Source organism: Haliotis cracherodii, unplaced genomic scaffold (genome assembly GCF_022045235.1).
Source record: "Haliotis cracherodii isolate W230 unplaced genomic scaffold, xgHalCrac1.p SCAF_39, whole genome shotgun sequence".
Taxonomy (NCBI): domain Eukaryota; kingdom Metazoa; phylum Mollusca; class Gastropoda; order Lepetellida; family Haliotidae; genus Haliotis; species Haliotis cracherodii.
The window spans coordinates 1,071,031-1,094,041 of record NW_027266296.1 but is presented as its reverse complement, the minus strand read 5'-3'; the positions used below and the strand labels follow the sequence as shown (position 1 = coordinate 1,094,041).

The window sequence follows — 23,011 nt, the reverse complement described above, 5'->3', positions numbered from 1 at the left end:
TAGAAACGTAACGGCATTAAACATGACACCAAACAATGACTTAGTTCACCGATGAAGCTAGCATTTGACTTTTTGTCGGGAATGTTTCCTTGTATTTCGTGTCCCAGTGTTTCAGTTAAGTAAACTGGGATATTGTATACCATGTTTTGATGATAATGCTCATATTGACTTTCTATGAAGAACATGTATACAGATAGCACCACAGTAATGAAAATATCAATACATTAATACACCTTCCTGTATATACATAAATGTTAAATTCCATCTTCATTTGTATATCCGTATATATAGGAATTATGTCCACGGGTTTTAAATCTACACTACCACTTGTACAAGCAATGATGACCCGTGAAGATCCGGGTTATAATAGGTCTTCAGCAACCCATGCTTGTCGTTAAAAAGCAACTATGCATGTCGAAAGAGGCGGCTAACGGGATCGGGTGGTCAGGCTCGCTGACTTGGTTGATGCATGTCATCGTATCCCAATTGCGTGGTTCGATGCTCATGATATCAATCGCTAGATTGTCTGGTCCAGACTCGATTATTTACAGATCGCCGTCATGCATCTGAAATATTGCGGCGTTAAACAACAAACAAACAAGAGCAAGGTTTATATACAAGAACAAATAGTCGTTATTTCTAATATGTGCTGACTCTAAAATGAAACAACACATATAATATTCAACAGTTGCAACAGACCATATTCAGAATGTGAAAAATTCATCGGGATACAGAGACAGAAAACAGAATACTCTGCATCATTTTACATATGTACAATGAAACCTCGTTAAGTCGAATTCTATTATCTCGATATATCGAGTGATAACATAAATCGAAGTAGCGCAATGAGCTCGCAGAATCTTTAGCCATCCTATGGTCCTATATCGGCACAACATGTGTGGATCTATAGATAAGTCGATATATTGTTGACATTTGACTTAACGAGGTTTCATTGTATGCGAATAATAATAATTATTATTCTCATTATTCGACAAGGTATGGGTGTGAACCGATTTTGAGTGTTCACGTCACATCTACACAACAGACGATTATGTTCACAATACCATGATACAGCTGTATTGATGTAAATTGTATATAAATGATAATCATACAGCTACATACTTTTTCATGGCAAATCTGCATATATTACATCATTGACATCGATAACGAAGACGCAATGTGCTAACACATATATGATAACATCAATTCACGTGAACTCATTTTTACAGCCAATATTTGTATGAAGAGAACTCCGCAACAGGCATGTTTTCCTTGACATACAATAGGCCTCATAATGCTTCTTCATATGCTAAATACGTGCTAGTTATATGTATTGTCTAGGATTTTATTAAATAATTATAATAAACTGATGACAAAAGAAAAACCAACAAAAGCTGTCCTTTTTGACGTAAAATTTCGCTGTACATTGATGATGAAGTGAAATTCTCGTTGCGGCAAATATAAAAACTTGTACTCAGACAAATAATAGCAACTGTTCTGACTGTGTGTTTTGTAAATGTTTTTAAAAAGTTGTAGATGAAAACATCTTAATACGCCTCCATTATATACTGTCTTTTATTATCGTGTTAAATTTCAAATGACGTCTGTAGACGAAGTAACACCTTACATCACAATGACCCAACTATGTTGTCGTTAACACACAGAGCAAAGAAACAAAATCGCAGTCAAAAATAGCATTTAGGAGGGTTTAGAAGTTAAAATCTCTAAATAACGCCAGCGGATGTCCTCAAGGGAAGACTATCACTGACCTCAAGCCTATCTAATCCCCAGATGATGAGAACATGAACCGTTAATAACAGGCCATCCCTAGTCTTCTCGACAAGCATCTATGGTAATTAAGATCAACCACAGTTCTTCGTGATCAAATGATACCATAAATAACCAGTAAATGTTCTGGGGCTATTTCAGTTTGAAGAAAGACAGTACGATCTTAGGTAGCCTACTGATGTTATATCAGTGAATTGAAAAGTTCACTGAAGCATATGTTTCCACTATTACATACGTATGGCGTATTATATATTCTCTTTAAATTAGTACCAAACAGATTACATTAAAACTGCAGAGTGAGTGAGCATCTTTGAACAGTATTACAGTTATATCACGACGTGTCCGCTTCATGTGGGCGGAAAGCCGGAAGTGATGCAGTTTAGACGTTTTCACTTTGGTGAAACCCACGAGAACAGGTATGGTGCTGATAAACTTAGAAAACATAATAAGGGCGAACAGGAATTCGAACCCACGATCATAGGTTTCTATGATGTTTCTGCAAAGCGAATGGCGGCGCCCTAGACGACTGGGCCACCCATGCCTCCAAACACTTCAGAGTTCACAATATATCAAATTATGGTAGACACAAAAGGGTATAGTGAATGTACATGAAATGTCATTTCTTTGCAAACATTGTCTAGAGCTATATACAAATGTACATTGTCAAGTAAGTTGACGACTGCATCGAGTATGCTTCCTTTTGTAGCTTAATTTCACAAATGAACTTTGGCTTGGATGCAATATGTACTTATGACTCCCAGTTAATTTCAAGCTAATCCACCAATTGTCAGCAACAGATAATACATCCAATGCCTCCAGTGCCACCTTGCCAAAAATATGTCACAACCAGTTATGGTTTCATATGCAATAACAAATAAACATTATATACAAATATTACAGATTATGGAATGTCGATTAAAATTTGCACATATCCGCTTTCTAAATCTAAAACCATGGCATACAGATTTAGTTTTTAGTGGTAACAAGCAATACGACACATGTACATATTCTGGTTATCATATCATACTGATTCCATGAAGATATCGGTGAGCTACACATATTAACAACACTTGATGACACGTCATTTAATGTCTTGACGCTTCTCCACGTCACGTGAGAGAGGTTGTCACTGGACGAAAAAACACTCTTTCAAAGTTGGCTAAGTACATGGAATGGACGCTTATTCCAAACTTTCCACGTTTGTGGAAAAAGACGGACATCCAATTTAATAATTGTGCACATGCTATGTTTGTCTCATATTATCTACTTCCTAGGTCATACTTGTCTCTGACAATCTAAAGTGGTGTAATTTATGTGTTTTTTTATGGATGTTTGATTTTCTTATGTTCTTTGAGAAATTACATCTAGTGTATATGAGCTTAGAATGTCACAAAATGACATTTTTGAGGAGAGTTATTCATTTTTAATTTAGAAAATCCAATTAGTAACGTTTCAAAAACTTTTCAATCAAAAACTTAATAACAAATTCATCATTTGGTTGCGAAGAGTGAAAAGAAATAGATTTCATATTTATATATTCTTATCTATGGAATTGAATCAATAAGAAAAGAGTGGCTAGTCGACGTATACGAATTAAAATAGTAAAAAGAGGTTCATTTGTCAATTCATGTTAATGGATGTACATTCTTTATCAATAAAAAAGGTTGATGAAATGATTGGTGTCTACAGTTATAATAATTCCATTTCTTAAAAACGACTCATCGGCGTCCTGAAAGCAAATAAAAAGTGTGGACTAAAATTGTTCACATTTCTCGCTAAGTAATAAAGCGAAACCCTCAATTACGTTAGCATGCCAAGCCAGCAATAGTGAACGCAATCTAGGCCAACGATTCCGTCGACTGGGTGATGTCTGGTGGGTCCTGGGTAATAGGCACCGCTGTTTCTAAGTGTTCTGGTTCCGAGGAAGCCTCTTCGTCTCGACCGTGAGAGTCACATGCCACCAACACGAGACCCAAGAAGCCAATGAGATGGAGTGCCATTGCAATGTACAGCGACGTCATCAGGTTGTTTAGCGTCAGGGACACGATGAAGCTCAGTTCCAGACCAATCCCGTTACACACCCGTAGAGCAATTAATGCCGTTTCTTTCAGCTTGGGTATGTACTTCGGAATAGCCACTGGAACGTAAGGAAACAGATGATGAAATCAAGAGATTACTTTGTTTCTTTGGGTTTTGTTGGTGACTCGGTAACGGGAGCCTGAGTTGAGAGCTACGTCTGTTGAATTAAGATAAAATGAGATTCCGTAATGTAAATTAAAGATGTGTGGTCTGTGCATTGATACAATGTTTTTGTGTCTGTTTTATGTCAAGCGTAAAGTGGAATCAATATAAATCTTTGTGGCTCGCTTCTTTTCAACCTAAGCGAGGCGCAGATGTCTTTTAGATTAAGTTTAAACCAAAGCTATAAAACGAATTTCATTAAAGGAAATAAATCGAGTTTTGGGTTTGTTTTGTCCTGGTTTTGAAACTAAATCAAATCAAGGCATACATGTGGCATGAGGAATGATATCGACCTCGTATGACGAACGTGTCTCGGTACGTGTGACTGATTCTTCCTCGAATTCGGAAAAGCATGAATCACTGTGGACTAGATATACCTCGAATCAGGAAAAGTATGGATGACTGGAGACTAAACATACCTCAAATCAGGAAAGGTATGGATGACTGGACAATAGACATATCTCAAATCAGGAAATATATGGATGACTGGAGAATAAACATACCTCAAATCAGGAAAGGTATGGATGACTCGAGAATAGACATATCTCAAATCAGGAAAAAGTATGGATGACTGGAGACTAAACATACCTTAATTCAGGAAAAAGTATGGATGGCTGGAGACTTAACATACCTAAAATCAGGAAAAGTATGGATCACTGGAGACTAAACATACCTCAACTCAGGAAAAGCCATGCCGTGTGTATTAATTATAGTCAAACGTACAGTATGGAAATTCAACAATGAATTAGAACCTTATTAATCTATATTGATATACTTCGTTCCAGATTCGAGGTCCATTCGCCATATGTCTTTGGGAGTATCTGTATGACACTAGGTCATAGAAGATACCGTAATGGCATTAACTATCAAGTCCCCTGCCCTTTCTTCAACGTTGTGTGTCCCCAGTGAGTCGAAAGTGTCAGGCCTGTATTATTGATGTACAAGGTGGACACAATTGCTACGGACTGTGTGTGCAACATTATTTATTGCATACATGTGGTCTTCACCTATTCGCTTTGTTAACATTGCAAGTCACAATCAGTTTTGTGTTTGAGTATACAATTATTACACCTGAACATTTTACGGCGCTGAATTTGCGAGAAATGTGCAGCTCAGTTGGATTTTCTATGTGAAGGTACATGTACACGTTGTGAAGCAGAGGTGAAATGTGGTTTAGCTTTGCGTTCAAGACTATTGCATAGAGACGTGCGTGCGCAATCGCGCTCGTGTGTGTGTGGTGTGTGTGTCTCTGTGTGTACTGTGTTGTGTGTGTTTTGTCTTTGTGTTTGAATGCTTGTACTAGTCCGGACGTATTCCGGTTTCATAGCGCTAAGCCACTGAGATACCATGCCCCAGTTTAACATGGATACCCCACTCAAATACAGTGTACTGTTTAAGAGCCGACCAGTCCTTGTTCTATCACCTTAACGCTGAGCGCTAGGCAGGGTAACAACAAGTATCTCTGTGTGTACTGTGTTGTGTGTGTTTTGTCTTTGTGTTTGAATGCTTGTACTAGTCCGGACGTATTCCGGTTTCATAGCGCTAAGCCAGTGAGATACCATGCCCCAGTTTAACATGGATACCCCACTCAAATACAGTGTACTGTTTAAGAGCCGACCAGTCCTTGTTCTATCACCTTAACGCTGAGCGCTAGGCAGGGTAACAACAAGTATAATCTTTGATTGTATGGTATGACGCGGCCGGGGATCGAACCATCGATCTTCCGCTCTCCGGGCAGATGTTTTATCCTCTAGACCATAGAGGCGGTCAGACACATACAGAATTAATAAATCCATAACACAACAATTTGAAATCATAAAAAGGAAGCAAATAGTTTGGTCTGTTCTTATATGTTTTCAATGCAAATCGTTAACTTAAGTTAAAACTTATTATCAGTTGGCACCACTAATGCTATTAGTCGGTTCGTCCGTTTAACCAATAGAGGTCGTTGTCGAGACGTTCTAATCAAACTCACGTTGCAGTTGAGACTGTATAATCCCATCACCGGCTCCCCACAGCGCCAGATATATCAATAATGCTGTAGACTGAGATGAAGTAGGTCTCCACACAAACGCTGTGATGAGAATACTTGTGTTCAAGATGAAACCTGGAAAAAGACGGACATTTTAGTGAAAGAGTCGATGAGTGCATACCACGAGGGCCAAGCATACCACAGAATTATTATAGTCCTTCCAAAAATACTGTGGTTGGAAGTAAGAAAGAAAATATACACTTAAATATGGGATTTGACCAAGCAATTACAAACGTTAACAAAACGTTACTACGCTGAAAACAGTCGCCAAAACACTGCAAACGTAAGGTCAAAAGCACAACTATGATAAAAATATCAAAAGCATCACCAGCGAGTATTCAATTTTACGAAAGCCCATTAGGACCATATTTGTTTTTTGTTTTTGTTTTTTCTCTTTTAAAAGTCGTAATTACGAGAGAAAAGTCTTAATTACGACTTTTCAAAACTCGTAATAACCAGAATAAAGTAGTAATAACGAGATAAAAGTCGTAATAACGACTTTTCAAAACTCGTAATTACGAGAAAAAAATAGTTGATAATAAGATTCTATTTATTGCTTTGTCATTATGTCACGGTAATTTTCATCATCATTGTAAAATTCGTAATTACGACTTTGTTTCTCGTAATTACGAGTTTTGAAAAGTCGTAATTACGGCTTTTAAAAGAGACAAAAACAAAATACCAATATGTTCCTGATTGGCTTTCGTACACGGTAGCCACCATCAAACATGTGTGTATGCTTTCTTTTGCCAGGAAGTTGTCCATGACAGCAACACGATTTACAAGAACAACCCTTTAAAGTTCCTTTCCCAATCTAAACGTAATCCTGATTAGTTGCCTGCCTAATGGAACACTGATGATGAGGCATTGTATTCAAATCATGTGATTGCGTGTTAAATGGATCCTATTTATCTAGGTGATCAAATTGAAGCTGAAGGATGCTTAGGTAATGCCCAGGAGTTTCCGAGGTATTAAGACCATTGTGGCATCCAAAGCTTCATGAGACTTCCAATAGACATGAACTTCATCACATAGATGCAATTCCTAAAGGGATTACGAGCGAGCAGTCTTAATAATGCGTCCGTTTCAATAAGGCTCGGTGAATTATGCGCCCCATCCTTGTAGATATACACTACCAAATGTTTAGAAGCTGGTTGCTGGGAGTTATCTATTCAGTATATATTGAAATATTTAGAAATTGAACTGTGAAGCTAACACAACAACCTGGGTGTTGTGAAGATGTCCCGGTGAGAGACAGTAGACAGCAAGAGGATCATGCAATAATACCTTTTACAAACATCCCCATGTCTAGTTCATTGTCGTGCATATAGTATCATACTCAACATAATAGGACGAGCGAGGTAGGCGGAAGGGAGTTTCCAAATATTATCCAAAAATATCCAGATACGGACAGTATTGTGAAATGTCAATTTTGCATCAGAATCCCAAGAGGAAATACTTCAACGCCAGAGAAAAACAGTCTCGATTATCTACCGAAATAGATTTCACTGGGCGTAAAAAACAAAATCAGGGTGAAAAATATATAAATGGATCACTGGAAATCATCGATGACACCAGGTGTTCGGGAAAACTGTAAAACAGATACATAAAGTTTGTTTGTTGTTTCTTGGAACAAATATTTTACAATATCATATTCCACCTTAACAACCCTAAAGCAACTTTCTATTTTTGTATTGAGCAAGACCCTTTATGTATTTAGCATTATATGTTGGTAGCAGATAATTATGCATTGACATGTACATAACTTTGTGTAACGTGTCATTAATGGGACATACATGCATATCGTTCTGTTGCAACATCATCGAGCCTGACCACCCGATCCCGTTAGTCGCCTTTTACCACAAGCATAGTCGCCTTTTACGGCAAGCATGGGTTGCTGAAGACCTATTCTTCCCCGGATCTTCACGGGTCTAGCTTTCATAAACTTTAAACGTCATAAACGTTAAACACAATATACATAAGGATAAAAATAGAACGGCTATCTGGAGTTCGATGTCTGGCTGTAATTATCGCAACAATTAATCGAACCAAGAATAACTTACATGCCACACGTAGTACTGAAACTGGGTAATTTAATCATTTCAATTTAATACTGCATCGGATAGAGGGTGCTAAATTCTTTGCTGTGACAAGGAGACGAAGAACGTGCCTTTCCCGTACAGTGAGTGAGTGAGTGAGTGAGTGAGTGAGTGAGTGAGTTAAAATTCTACATCGCATCGGCATTATTCCAGCCATATAGCGACGAGACCAAGTTAATATATTATCAAAATTGTATTTAAAAACAAGTTATGAAACATATTGGAGCATACTATATTTAAAAACATTTGATGGAACATATTTGAGCATAACAATATAATGAATACAGTTTAAAACACGGGCTATAGGCCACCAGTAACCAAGTAACCAAGCAAGACCTTTTATGTATTTAGCATTATATGTTGGTAGCAGATAATTATGCATTGACATGTACTTGTGTAACGTGTCATTAATGGAACATACATTCATATCGTTATGTTGCAACATCCCCGATACGCCGTAGTGACACCTCATTACCATTGCAGACCGTCATCGTTAGCGTTGTGTACAACATGAAACCTTGTCATCATATCGACAGATATGTCACCTGACATTTGATGGGAACATTAAAATCCGAACCGGTCAACCAATTTCTGTACCTCATCTGTATTGATAGAGTTCGTTCCCGATTCAAGGTCCATTCGCCATGTGTCTTTGGGGATCTGTATGACACTAGGTCATAGAAGATACCGTTAATAGCATCAACTTTCACGTGCCATTAGTTGTGTCCGGAGCTCTTCCTGTCTGTCCAGATTTTAAGGTCGGACATTATGAGAACTGTCAGTGCTTTTCCAATCCAATTTGGCAAGATGGCGGATATCGGATGTGGAAGGTACATATTACACAGGAGAGTGGTATTGTTCGGTAAGAGGGTTACATGTGACGTTTCAAGAGCTTACTCACGAAGAATTGATGATATTAAGAAAACTAGACCATATTCAGAAAATATAAAAAGGGTTTGGGTTCATCCTATCGCAATGAATTATTCACTTCATATGTCGAATTTCAGGAAACCAATTCTTGATTTTTTAAAAGTTTTTGTTTGTTGAAAGGATTTGGTTATAGAGCATGGTTTTTATGTCGTATTTCAGGGGTTTTCTATCCGAGGGTTTGAAGCTAAATGATCATATTTCACGCGTGTAATGTGACAAACGCCATGAGTCGACCAGACTGTCATTCTATAATTGCAATCCTGATGAAAAAGGACCCAGATATATCTGATAGCTATCCCGCAGTGGGACTACAAAAACAGTTATTTCCATTTGGTCTTCGAATTCATTCTGCAAATCTATTTTCCACTGCCGAATATCATACTTTAACTCACATTATTTTTCAAAAAACAACGTCAGAATCTTCTGATGTATTTCGAGATATTGAAAAGTGACATCTGGGAATATCATGCCATTACTTCGAGCTCTGATCCATGTCATTCATGCAAGAGAGAAGGAACGTGTGGACAAGCAAATACCTTTTAAGTCATTATAAGCTCCATACAGTGTTACAGACAGGGTACTCAGTACAATGAAAGTTCAATACAACTTTCAAAAGCTGCGAACAAAACTTTTTATTGACCATCCTTCCTTCATCAAGCCATTTACCCAAAGGTGTAATTGGATTTCACTTGTCTCGGATTCGACTCACGAGCATACTCGACTAGGTCCAAGCACACCTGAAAAAACGACTCTTCACAGCGAATTGCGGCTCGAGTTACATTTCTATCTCAAGGTTCATGAAAAATTTCAAAACGAAGCAAATCAACACATCTAAAGTTTACTGAGAAAACAAGACGTGATATGCTGGACTTCATCAGTGATGTCTTCTGTGTGATATTTGGGGATAAGACATTTAATTTAGTGGTAAGCATCCCCTTAGGCACCCATTGTGCCACATCGTGTAGGTGGTTGTTCTTCTTCTGGTGGTAAACTGTGCAAGAAACCTAATCCTGTTTTTATATGCAACCCCTGGTAAAACCAAGATCATAATAATCATTTGAGGAACAATTCCAACCGTTGTGACTTTAGTATAGCCGTCATAATTTTTTGTGTTTGGGTGTTGTTCAACGCCGCATTCAGCACTATCCCAGCTATATGACGGCGGTCTGTAAATAATCGAGTCTGGACCAGACAATCCAGTGATTGACATCATGAACATTTATCCACGCACTTGGGATCGATGATATGCATCAACCACGTCAGCGAGCCAGACCACTTCATAAACTAGCTTTCATAAACTTTAAACGTCATAAACTTTAAACACAATATACATGAGGATAAAAATAGAACGGCTATCTGGAGTTCGATGTCTGGCTGTAATTATCGCAACAATTAATCGAACCAAGAATACCTTACATGCCACACGTAGTACTGAAACTGGGTAATTTAATCATTTCAATTTAATACTGCATCGGATAGAGGGTGCTGGAATTCTTTGCTGTGACAAGGAGACGAAGAACGTGCCTTTCCCGTACAGTGAGTGAGTGAGTGAGTTAAAATTCTACGTCGCATCGGCATTATTCCAGCCATATAGCGACGAGACCAAGTTAATATATTATCAATTCAGTCATTTATGCAAAATTATATTTAAAAACAAGTTATGAAACATATTGGAGCATACCTAATTGAAAAACAATTGATGAAACATATTTGAGCATAACAATATATTGAATACAGTTTAAAACACGGGCTATAGGCCACCAGTAACCAAAGCTAGACCACCTCACTGGGGTCCATGGCTTTCACGTACAGTATATACTGCATCGGCAGTGAATGAAAAAAACAAGGCAAGAAAGACACCGTATTTCTTTGTGCGCGCTCAAATATAAAACCAGGCAAACCTTTTGAAAGGGGAAGTCCCCTGTTAACCCAAATGGCTACCATGCACTGTTGTCTCAACCAGTTCTCTCTGCCTATGATTCATACCGACACATACATGGAACTTAGGAATCGAGAACCATTGGTGTCTTTTTCATGTAAAAACTTCACTCGAATAAACATATAACATCAACGCCAGAGAATAATCGGTCTCGATTATCTGCCGAAACATATTCCATTGGGCGTCCATATGTAAAAAGAGAAGTAGCGGTGAAAATTATATTAATGTATCTCTGAGAATCAGTAATGATACCAGGTGTCAACAGGCAAAAAATAGTACGCCTGTCCTGCTCTACCGGTAGCACCCGTCACAAGAAATATTGTAGAGTCAACAAATTTTTGACAAATAATTCTTGACTATCTTTTACAAAAGTTGTCAAAACTTGTAAATCCCCCAAACTGATTTCGGAAAGCATTTGGCAACTGCGATTCAGAAACTTTGTCAAGTCTCAAAACGTAACCAATGTGGATAACACAACTACAGTAAACTACGGTTATAACGAACTCAAAGGGACTACTATTTTTAGTTCGTTATAACCGTAGTTCGTTATAAGCATATATACAGCATAACTGCCTCAAATAGTCGGGACTAAAAAGTTATAATTAGTTCGTTTTATCTGTCAGTTCGTTATAAGCGTGTTCGTTATAACCGTAGTTCAGCCAAACCTGAGTTTAAATATCAGATGTTTAATCACATGAACAGGATCACCTGTTGCCTCCGAGATAAGCTTATTTAAACCTCACGACGCGATCCGATTGCATGTGCGCCGTGATTAGTCCCTGCAGAGTGTTCGTTCCAGACCGAGTTGTGCCGATTGCTGTGGCTTTGATTACTGTAATATCGCTCACGGACCCACGACCATTGCACAACGTGATTACATATGTCATCAGTATGTATTGTTGGAGTGTACATGTAGGCGACCATGGCTACATGAACATGGTGTTACATACTGGTCTCCTTTCCTGTTCACACAGCAAAATTATGTGAATGATCCTGTCAGCCATGATACATTCTCATTTGTGTGTTTTATCAGGTGAATAATTGGAAACTAGCAGTTGATAGGGTAAACGAGCATGGCTGAGCATGACAAGCCTGCGGGTAAGTGTCGAAGGGACTATTTAGACATCAACGAACATGATCTGGTCGTTTGGAAAAATGCTCAACGTCGAAATCCTAAGTGCGCATTAACGTAACTTGAATAGCGTAAATTTTGCTGATTTGAAAGAAGAGAGTTTATGGCAATAATTGCCTAGCTACACGCACATATTGATCGAGATGTATTGAATGATGAATGTCGTGACAGAGAACAAGCTTGATGCCAAATTCATTTGATCACATTGAATCTATGAGAGATATGGTCGTCTGATAGCCATCGGGTATAAGATGAACATGACACTTTTAAATAATGGGTTTACCTATGAAATGCACTGAATCACAAGTAGTGTTGAATGTCAAAGGTGGCGTTATTCCTATTGGAAAGAAAGTTTTCAGATGTGAAGAAAACATTTCATTGATCTGTCTCATCTTTGTCGGGAGTTTGTTTGTTTGTTGTTTAACGCCGCACTTACAAATATTCCAGCTATATGGCGGCGGTCTGTAAATATTCCAGTGATTGACATCATGATCATCGATCCGTGTAATAGGGACAAGAAAACATGCATCAACCAAGTCACCAAGCCTGACCCCCCGATCCCGTTAGTCGTGTCTTATGACGAGCTTAGTCACCTTTTACAGCTGGCATGGTATGCTGAAGACCTTTTCTATCCCGGATCTTAACGGGTCTTGTCGGGAGTAGTATGTTCATTCACGGCTGTGAATACGGCGTTGTGCATTTAATACTTTATCAACAAAGATAATATAAAACGTGAACGCCGGTTACTCAGTCTCGATCTCGAAACAGATTTCAATGAGCGTAAAATGGAAAATAGTGGTGGAAATATTACATAAATTGACTACTGAAACATGCGATCCCAAAATAGAGCAATATCAGTGAAAAGTGTGTAACCGTTATTATTTGTTGATCCATTTGCATCACAAAGCAAATGAGCCTAAGATTAATCATTACATAATGTTCAGCAGTAGATTTGGCGTTTCTAATGTAGTTGAGGCCAAGATCTCTAAAACGTCCCTAAAGCTGTTTTCGTGAGCACGGAATAATGTTTAAGAAATAAAAATGAAATGACAGTTTTTAGTGAAACTTTTGACCACAACTGTTATTTTATGATGATTGCATTTTAACGCAGATAATATCGGCGTCATATTATGAAAACAACGTGTGTAGCATTCCTAACACTGAATAAAGCTATAAAGGACACTGAATAATGCTGTGAAGAACTATAAAAGAGTGCGTGCCAGTGTCTGTGTATTAAATTGGTTTCCGCCCATTTATCGCACATGTCATTTGTCATGGTGAGACAGCCTAACTTCAAAATGTCAACGCCTGAGCATAATCAGTCTCGATTATCTGCCGAAACACAAATTCCATTGGGGGTAAAAGCAAAACACTGATGAAAAATGCATAACGGATCACAGCTGTTCGCGACAAGGGTAAGCATGTTCTGCTCTACTAGTAGCGGGGGCACGGGTGGCCCAGTCGTCTAAGGAGCCACGATTCGCTGTGGAGATTTGCGTCCCTTGGGCACGCCAGAAACCTATGATTGTGGGTTCGAATCCCGGTTCGCCCCGATTATGTTTCTAGGTTTGTCAGCACCATACCCGTGCTCGTGGGTTTCACCGAAGTGGTAAACGTCTGAGACCTGCATCACTTCGGGCTTTCCTCCCACATTAAGCTGACACGCCGTGATATAATTGGAATACTGTTAAAAGCGGCGTAAAACCCAACTCACTCACTCACTCTACTAGTAGCACCACCACTCACATAATTTTCATTAAAAAAATAAGTGCCTAACGTTGCACCCATCGATACTCCCATATGACGACATCCTGCAAACAGTCGAGACCAGACAGGCCAGGGATATCAGTATCACAAGAATGACCGGCGTCGTTGGGGAGGGAAGGCGCCACGCTGTCAACAAATCTGACCACCCGAGCTATTAAAGTAAGTGCCTTTGAGTCAGGAGGTGTGAAAACTCCCTGCAAAGGTCATAATTAGGAGATAAACATACTGTGTTTTCAATGTAGAGCTAGGTTACCTGTAGATTTAACCCCGCTAAATTGAATTTGGAACCGAACGCGCAGCGTGAGGTTTCAAATGTTAAATTTAGCGCCAAAATTCCAAGCTCTCTGTCGTCTCTAAAACGTAAATACATTCCCTTTGTTGATTTCTGTCGTGATTGTCTGCACGAAATGTATTGCCACACATCCTTTGAATATTGTAGTAACCGCATCTGTGCATTTTGTAACCTGTAAATGTAGATATAATTATTTAGATATGCCTACCGACAATGACTGAAAATAGTACTATTCTATGAATATTAGCTTCCGCGGTGATGCGGCCGTCAAACCAACTGTTTCAATCAGAGGGTGTTTATTGTGATTTAATAACCTCTGATTGACCAATCAGAATCGAGTAAATTCCAGATTCATGGTAGAATGTGGGATAGTAGTGTGCACAATGGTGCCAAGCATCGTGTCATATATGTAATAAGTAAATTTCTCTGCATGTCCACCATAAACTTTCTGGAATGACGTAAAACTGTCTGGCACTTTCACAACCATTTTTTGGACATGTATAACCACAGGAATGACAATGAAGACAGAATATGTTTACCAGTTGATTACTGCGAAAGTCAGTGTGAAGAAAGGTCCGTCCACCTATGTATAAAGTGGCTAGAATATTAACATAACAACACGTGGCTAAATGACTATAAGAAACAAGCAAATGACGTTCAGCTCCCTATTTATTTGCTAAGGCGATTGTATCATGAATACTGAGCACACTCCATGTACATTGGATGATGACTACTGCCAAGGTTGCGATCGTAAACCTGTTAAATCCAGAGGATTATAGCGATCCTTAAAATAAATAAGATTTTAGATACTCTTAAAAAAAACATCCTCTTGTATTAGAATATTTGCGCGCGTACTTACAAAGAATGATTAGCTGGAAACAAAAATACTCATCCTCATCGTAACCAAATATTAACCCTTGTCTTTTTTTCATTTCTGTAGCTCAACAGTAAAGACAAGGTAGATTCATATAAAAAATAAGAATTAAAAAGTAGAAATAATATTCACACAGCAGTGCTACTTCAATGTAGCTGTTGCGTTTTCCCTGCAAAATGACGTCGATTTTCTAATTGACTTCTAGACTTCCCCAAAAATAACTAATCACTTTTAAGCAACAACAGAAAACCTTACCTAAATGTTTTGATAAATTCGTTTCGTATTTTAATCAGTGATGCGGCGGTGTAAAAGACTTCCAGGAATCCCAATAAAAAGAGACTAATCTTATCATGCTGAGATGGGAGATAGCCAAATTTTGTAAGGAGAAAAAGTGAAATTCCATTAGATATTCTGCAGAAATCTCTTAACGCTGTTACGTATCTTCGGAATCGATACTTTGTCGTAAAGGAATCAAGACAATAGCCAGATGGGGGTGAGCTAACACCTTCCTTTGTCACAACATGGCTTTGGGGCTGAATTTAAAATTCAGCAGAATTTGTGTGTTGATGGTATTAGTTCATATCAGTTAAAGCTATAGCGGAATACAACGTGTCATGAAAATACCTTCGAGAAGAGTGAGTGAGTGAGTGAGTATGGTTTTACGCCGCTTTTAGCAATATTCCAGCAATATCACGGCGGGGGACACCAGAAATGGGTTTCACACATTGTACCCATGTCGGGAATCGAACCCGGGTCTTCGGCGTGACGAGTGAACGCTTTAACCACTAGGCTACCCGACCGCCCCCCTTCGAGAAGAAGTCTGTGATGATCTGTTAATATCTGTTATAAATTGAACGTCGCTTTTGCATGATTTGGAAGACTAAACCTGTTTTACATTAACCTGATATCATCCCTATTTGATAGCGATACAGAAACACATATACATAATTATACACATATACATAGTCGGAATCGTACGATCGACTCTGCCTTTAGCAGTGATTTCTTGTGCTTGTGGAAGTTGTTTTGTCACTAATAAATAGTGAAATATTGTGACGATATTAGGAGTTCGCGAAAAGGAGAGCGTATCCTATCCTACTGGTGGCATCCGTCACAAACACATGCAAGGACAAGTCAATTATTCTGATAAAACATAATAAATTTACAAGTCAAAATAGGGCAGTGAATCGAACATAAGTAGCCTCCTATTATTATTATGTACAGATTACGATAAAAGATGCGGCTAAGAGGGTTTGGGTGATCTTGGCACAGTCAGGCTGGTTAGGCTCACCATCAGCTCAGGTCCCTAGCCCCCTCTACACGCAGCCCAGACAGTCAATTGGATTTCTCCCAGGAAGCACTGCCAAGTCGAACCCACCCGGAATGTTTCACAGAATCTGAAAACTCCCAGACACTGCAGCCTTCTGCATTACCCAGATTGCCAGAAGGGCTGTATTCCTGGCAGCAAACCCGGGTAGTCTCTCAATGCCAGTCAGCAGATTGGGGGGTACCAAACCTAAGGCACTGAAGACAATGTGGAGTCGGACAACTTGGTACACTGGATGCAAGCGTGACATTTCGAAAGCGTGGTCTGCATATTATATTTTTTCCTGAATCTTGTCAATCACATTAGTGTCAACAGGGGCAGAAAATTCAATGGTAAAAGTGATTTCATTGGATTTATCCAGAAGGACAAGATGAGGTTTGGCCTATTCCAAAGAATTTTGTATCTATCATTTACCATGACGAACTCTGGTTCTAGGTCGTACCACGGATGGACCTCAGTGTCAAAACCACAAACATGGCGTTGACGGTAATAAAAGGACCGAGCCATTCCATCATGTCGCTTAAAATACTGTGTCTATATCAAAGCTGGGCACTAACAGTGTGTTGGACAGTCGCATTAAATTCATTGCATAATCTACATTTCATATTCACAATTCGAACCAAAATCCCACACTGACGGTTTCGAGTGGGAAGTGACTGGTCCTGAGCAGCAAACAGAAGCCTTCTGTTTCACTTTACAGGCCAGCCGACTTCATCCAAACGAACCACACTGCACATCAACTCGATGCATTGGTAGTTCAGAAAGCCTCTCCCTGAAAAACTGAGTCTGTGCCGATTTGATATGGCACTTCGCTTGGTTGACACTCATATCTGTACCATCCAGCAGTACAGAACCTCCAGAACCAACCAGAGGATGGTAGGATCTATTGCCTGACACGATTCTTCGTTTGAGGGTGTTAATACCCAGAGTTTCTTGTTTCGTCGAATCAACAACACAAAAAGAATACAAAGGGATGGGTACAGCATAAGTATTTTTGGCTTTAACTTTATTGCGAGCGTTCAGATTTTTCTTTGTATTCTGCCCGAAGTTTGTCTTTGATATGGACATTCTGGAGTTTGTCTCTAAGCTGCATCCCTAAGTGCGTTTAGGCCTGACCTTTCATGAGATGGTAAATAAACTCCTCCCCCAAGTAACCAGACCGATCCACTCTCTTCTACCTTCTTCCTCTTCTAATTATTATTATTATTACTATTATTATTATTAAATTAAACACACAATATCACGGTGGTAATTCGATACTGTGGAAGCCACAGACAAGACCTATACATCAACGCCCAACCCTCAGAATAATTTCAAAAGTTAACGTATTGCAGAGACACGAAGAACATTCATTGATTGACAGCCATACACACCAAGAATCGCTACTTGTACATTACATTGTCAATGATGATTACAGGAAACTAAAGGAAAAAGATCTTATTACAACACTTGTCACTTATCTATCAACGCAAGGAGCTACTTTCTAAAATAACAAAGGCAGGGGTAACATTAGTACTATCAAAAAACTCGGTCAGCGTTTGAGATCTGAATAATAACTCACATTTGCCTTGAAACAAAAAAAAACAACCACCAAATATTTCTGCGAACTGTTAACTCCATGTTGTTAAAATGTTTGCTTTGATTCAAAACATTAAATAAATGATTAACCAAAAGCACAAAATCTCACGTTTCGTGAGTGAAAATATTTCAATTTCGCGTGATAGTTTTCTGAGCAAATAAAATGCTCAGTGATGATTATTTTAGATTTTTGAAGCTTGTTGGATCAATATTTCAAATGAAGTATTTGCTTAGAGACAGAAGATCGGCTCATCTAGCAAACATGCAGTGAGACAGACCACACGCAGATCCCGTCAAGCAGCACGATCACACACCTTCTATCATTGACATACAGCGACATTCTGACATCCGGGGCTCCACGCCAAGGGGGAAAATATCCAGTCATTATGAACCAATAATTTAAAGGCTGAATGTCGTTGTACAGTGGCTCCAGGGAATTGTGGTTTGGTAATCTTGTTTCCGAAATTACCAATCTGAAAGGTCTTTCAGGCTTTTTTTGTTCCATGGGGGTAGCTGTGTCATGACTTCATGCTGTGAATGCGTCACGTGACGTTATGCTCACCAGGGGAGTTAATTTTGTTTATGTGTTCAGGACAGGCATACCGTTACTAATCACATACGCATTTTTAAAGACATGCACACAATGGTGTGATCATTTGATTTTATCAATAAAGGAAAAAATAGTTGTCATGATGGATTGACTGTATGGCTTTAATTACTGATTTATCCCCCTTCTTACTGGGCACCTGCAGCGCATGTGGTGTCACCTTGGGCAACTGACTTCGAAATAAGCCTCTGTTCACCCATCAGTGAATGGGTACCCGGTAGAATGAGATTGCTCCGTGGCTGTTAACCTTCTAGCGCCTCACAGCCAGCTTCGGTTGTATACTCCCCAGGGAGCTGAGAAAGAAAATCGAGTGCAAACTGTGGACGCTGTAAAACAGCTTGTGAGACAAGGGTAGCGTCACGCTGTTTGTTTCAGAATTTGAGGTCCGTATGAAAAACGCTCTTTCAATTCACGTTAACATCTAATGAGGGATAAACATAATCAAACATGTTACATTTTCATATTAGTTCGTGTCAAGAACGCAAAAATAAGTTTGACAAAATTCGAATGTGGATTTAAAATACTTTCAATTTTAGAAATTTTAGAAACTATTTTAGAAAGCCTTACTTTTAATTCTAGTTTCGCAAAACACAACAGAACACTTAAAATCGTCAAAAAAAGAGAAGAAGTTTAAAATTATGTCCCTGTGACAATTCACAATAGAATGTTGAAGAAATAATTGACACTTTATGATAAGTTGTCGTATTATATATTTTGATATATTGTGGTGTAATCTTCACATATCCTTGTACATTTATGTATAAACCACCTATGTTGCTCTTAGTGGTCGAGCATTATGTTTTCACCCACGCAGTGCTGCAAACGTACCACTTGTAGATTGATTCATTTCGACTTTTCTTTGTCGTCTGAGAAAATTAAAATGGCTTTTCTAACTGATTGCGGAAAGGATAAAACGAAACTTCAACACAGTCAAGATGAAAATCTGAGAGCAGTTAAGTTAAAAGGTCACTGTGGAAAGTATACTATTCTTATCACGGCGAGAAGCAGGTCTTAGAGATTGACCCTTTTTATATAATAAAAACGACAAAACCCTTTCCACAGCGATAAGCAATCTTTGCCAAAATCATAGTCGTCTGCAAGACTCCTACCATATCATGAAAATGCGTCCATCAATCACTATTAAATAGTGACGTCACCAGGTGTTCGTGAAAAGGCGAGCACAGTCTGCTCCATCAGTGGCACCCGTCACAAAACCACGCAAAGGCATGCCAATGTTCATTCGAAAACACATGCGTCTACCACAAAGCCCAGGAGTTTAAACATGCTAACTGACCAATTATCAAAATCAGGGAAAATCTGGGATTCGAACCGACAATCAGAGGCTGGCATGACTAAGGGACGCAACTCTGAACAGCTCATTCCGGAACATATGCCACATGGCTTCCAAAGCCACCACTCAATCTCCACTCCATCCGACCTGCATATTCTTGGACTTCAATTTAAACCTCGTAAAACATAAAAACCTCTTTAAACTCTGAATCAGTGGGAAGGTCCATGCTAAAGATTACGAATGTAATAACTTAAAGCATTTTATGATCATTTCTGCGCATTAGCGATTTCTTCATCAAAAATAGCCATAAATCATTTTTCGATAATGTTTTTCATGATTCAGTCCCAGCGAACGCAGGTTATGAAAGACGTCTTTCAGAATGCTTTCTGACATGCAGGCACTGGAGAGTAAGGGCAGCATTAATCATGAAGTATCTTACATGTAGTTATGATGAAGCACGTCAGAGCCGTAATATTACATGGCAACGTGCCTTGTTGAACTCCAGGGATGCACGGTGCTTGGAACGTAATTCAAAACATAAATGAAACATTGCTTGTATTATTCGTCTATAATGTATATAATATAATACAATGTTGTTTGTTTTTACCTTTCATTGTTTCTTTCATGATTGCCATCTGTGTAAAAATTGTACAACATTGTCATTTTTTTTACTTTAAGGGATGATCTAAGACGTTTTGTTAAGACGTTACATACTAAGTATCAATATACCATGGGGATGCTGATATTTTGTTTGGAGACTAGATATTTGTTTCTGCTAGAGCTGCAAAACATATATGATATATATAATAAAAAGAATATTTAATTTCACATTTCACATTTATAATAAGACATATTATGTCATATACATGTCTTATTATAAATGTGAAATTAAATATTCTTTTTATTATATATATCATATATGTTTTGCAGCTCTGGCAGAAACAAATATCTAGTCTCCAAACAAAATCTCAGCATCCCCATGGTATATTGATACTTAGTATATATATATGTCTAAATGTGAAATTAAATATTCTTTTTAAAAAAAACGTTTTGCAAAAATGTATTTTTTCTGACAGGCAATATCTTGTTTAACAGTCTGAACCATGAACATCTTTTGAAGCCTTTTCTGGAACAATTTCTTTTTCGATAAAGTCCCAAACTCTTAGATCAAGGTGACCTTTCATGTAAAATGCAATAGCCGTTTACATTTCTCAGTGACATCGATGGTGTAATAGATTTGCATTCAACGTGTCGCAATATATGGAAATGTTGAAACCACAGGGCATGATGGAAGTTTCGCAAATAAATTGTACATGATCCTCACGCGATATTACTGCGAAACTTCACAACCACGTCTTTTCATGACGTATTTGGCATCTTTGAGATCTAATCTAAATGAGAGAAGTTTGAGTGTCATCAAACGCACCCAGACAATTAGATTGTAACATTGATGTTCCACAGTGTGGTGACTGAAAGGTCAGCAACGACAGGACCCAATTTGTCTGTTTTGTCATGGAACATGATTGTTAAAATCCGCCAGGTTGGGCATGGTATCTGTGCCACAATGTCTTGTGAATTCCGGAGGATGTGCTGAAATATCAGAGGTAATGTAGGATGTTCCTGTCTTCCGCTTCCTGGTTCTGTATGGGTGATTTTTTTTCTAAATACATGTTTTTGTTTCTTTAAATTCGAAGTTCACTTTTAATGTTCAAAATCGAATATACTTAACTGTAATTACTGAACTGACACATAAAACCACATTCAGCTGCTGATAGACTGCCTGTCTATGGATGATTTTTGAGCTTTTGATATGTAGGTTTATAAATACTCCTCTTCAGATAAGACACATATATGAACGGTATTAGGTTGCAATATTTAAACAGTATTCATCAACATCCCAAGATGTATTCATCCTGTCGTAATATTGTTTGGCTTCTCTCATTATTTGAAGAAGGTACGGTGTGGTACAGTATAGTATAAAGCATGGTGTGATAGCAATGATGGTTTCAGGACGACCTGGACCAATAAAGGTCTATTTGCACCAAACATATTTCAGCAAAAACGAAGAACGGTTGGTCCCTTTGTGCAGAATTGCGTCCCTTAGCTTTACCAGTACATGCTAGTGGTGGGTTTGAATCACAGATTCGGTCCAATTATTTTAAGTGGTTTGTAAGCAGCATACCCATCACGATTACACGTGTTACATACATGTATCCCCATTCCATTACGACAAATATCCAAGATGCATTCGCAATCACATAAATTATAAAATATACAAATTGAACTCCATCTAAGCATCATTATGTTTTTCATTCCAACTGATGTAACGATACACTTTGTCGCGCGACGACACACGATACGATACTTGACAAATCTGCACCTGAGTGAGTGAGTGAGTGAGATGGGTTTCACGCCTCTGTGAACAGTATTTCAGAAATATCACGGCGTCGACACCTAACGAACTAAAGCCATGAAGAAAGGCCAAACTAACAAAAAAAACAGCAATAATGGTACACAGGGGCAGAATTAGAGCTTTGCAATTTAGTTTTCGACACTATTTAACATAAATGATTGGCCGTTTTATATCATACATGAAATCACGATACAATAACCCCATCGTTAAACCAAGTATCGTGATACACCGACTTTTCGGTGAATCGTTACAGGCCAAGGCATTCTCAACCTAAAATGCTGGGCAAAAGAAAGTATACACTTGAAAACTGGACTTGACCAAAACAATACAAACGTTATCAAATCGTTTCTTTGCTAAAAACATACCCGAAACACTGCAAAGTCAATTTCCAAAACATAACGATGCTACCTGTATCAAATACATAACCATTTCTCGTTTGTTTGTTACATGGATGTATATTTCTTTTGCTCGGCAATTTACATGCACATGTTTTGGTGAACGTCTTGTGTCAATATTATGAAGGCAGGTGTTCCCAAATGCTTGATGCATCGTGTAATTTTTGTTTCAGCTGCGTGTGGCGAAGGTTCAATTTTCATCTACTTAACGCAATCCCCATATTGTCTGAACTTCTTTGATGTTTTGTTGTTTAGGTCAGAAGTAATATTATCGATAGCGTCTTGAACGTTCTCGGATGCCCAAAA

The 23,011-nt window shown here is 38.5% G+C and overlaps 1 protein-coding gene across 1 annotated transcript in view; it reads right to left on the bottom strand.

Annotated features, from left to right (window-relative positions):
- Nucleotides 1-1,077: 1,077 nt before the first annotated feature.
- LOC139478130 (protein unc-93 homolog A-like) overlaps nucleotides 1,078-23,011 on the bottom strand; it is a 126,480-nt gene continuing 104,546 nt past the window's right edge. The window contains exons 4-5 of the mRNA XM_071260455.1: nucleotides 6,005-6,136; nucleotides 1,078-3,925 (exon numbers count right to left, since the gene is read on the bottom strand). Coding sequence (XP_071116556.1) covers nucleotides 3,627-3,925; nucleotides 6,005-6,136 — 431 coding nt within the window. The 3' untranslated portion in view covers nucleotides 1,078-3,626. The remainder of the gene's footprint in view (nucleotides 3,926-6,004; nucleotides 6,137-23,011) is intronic.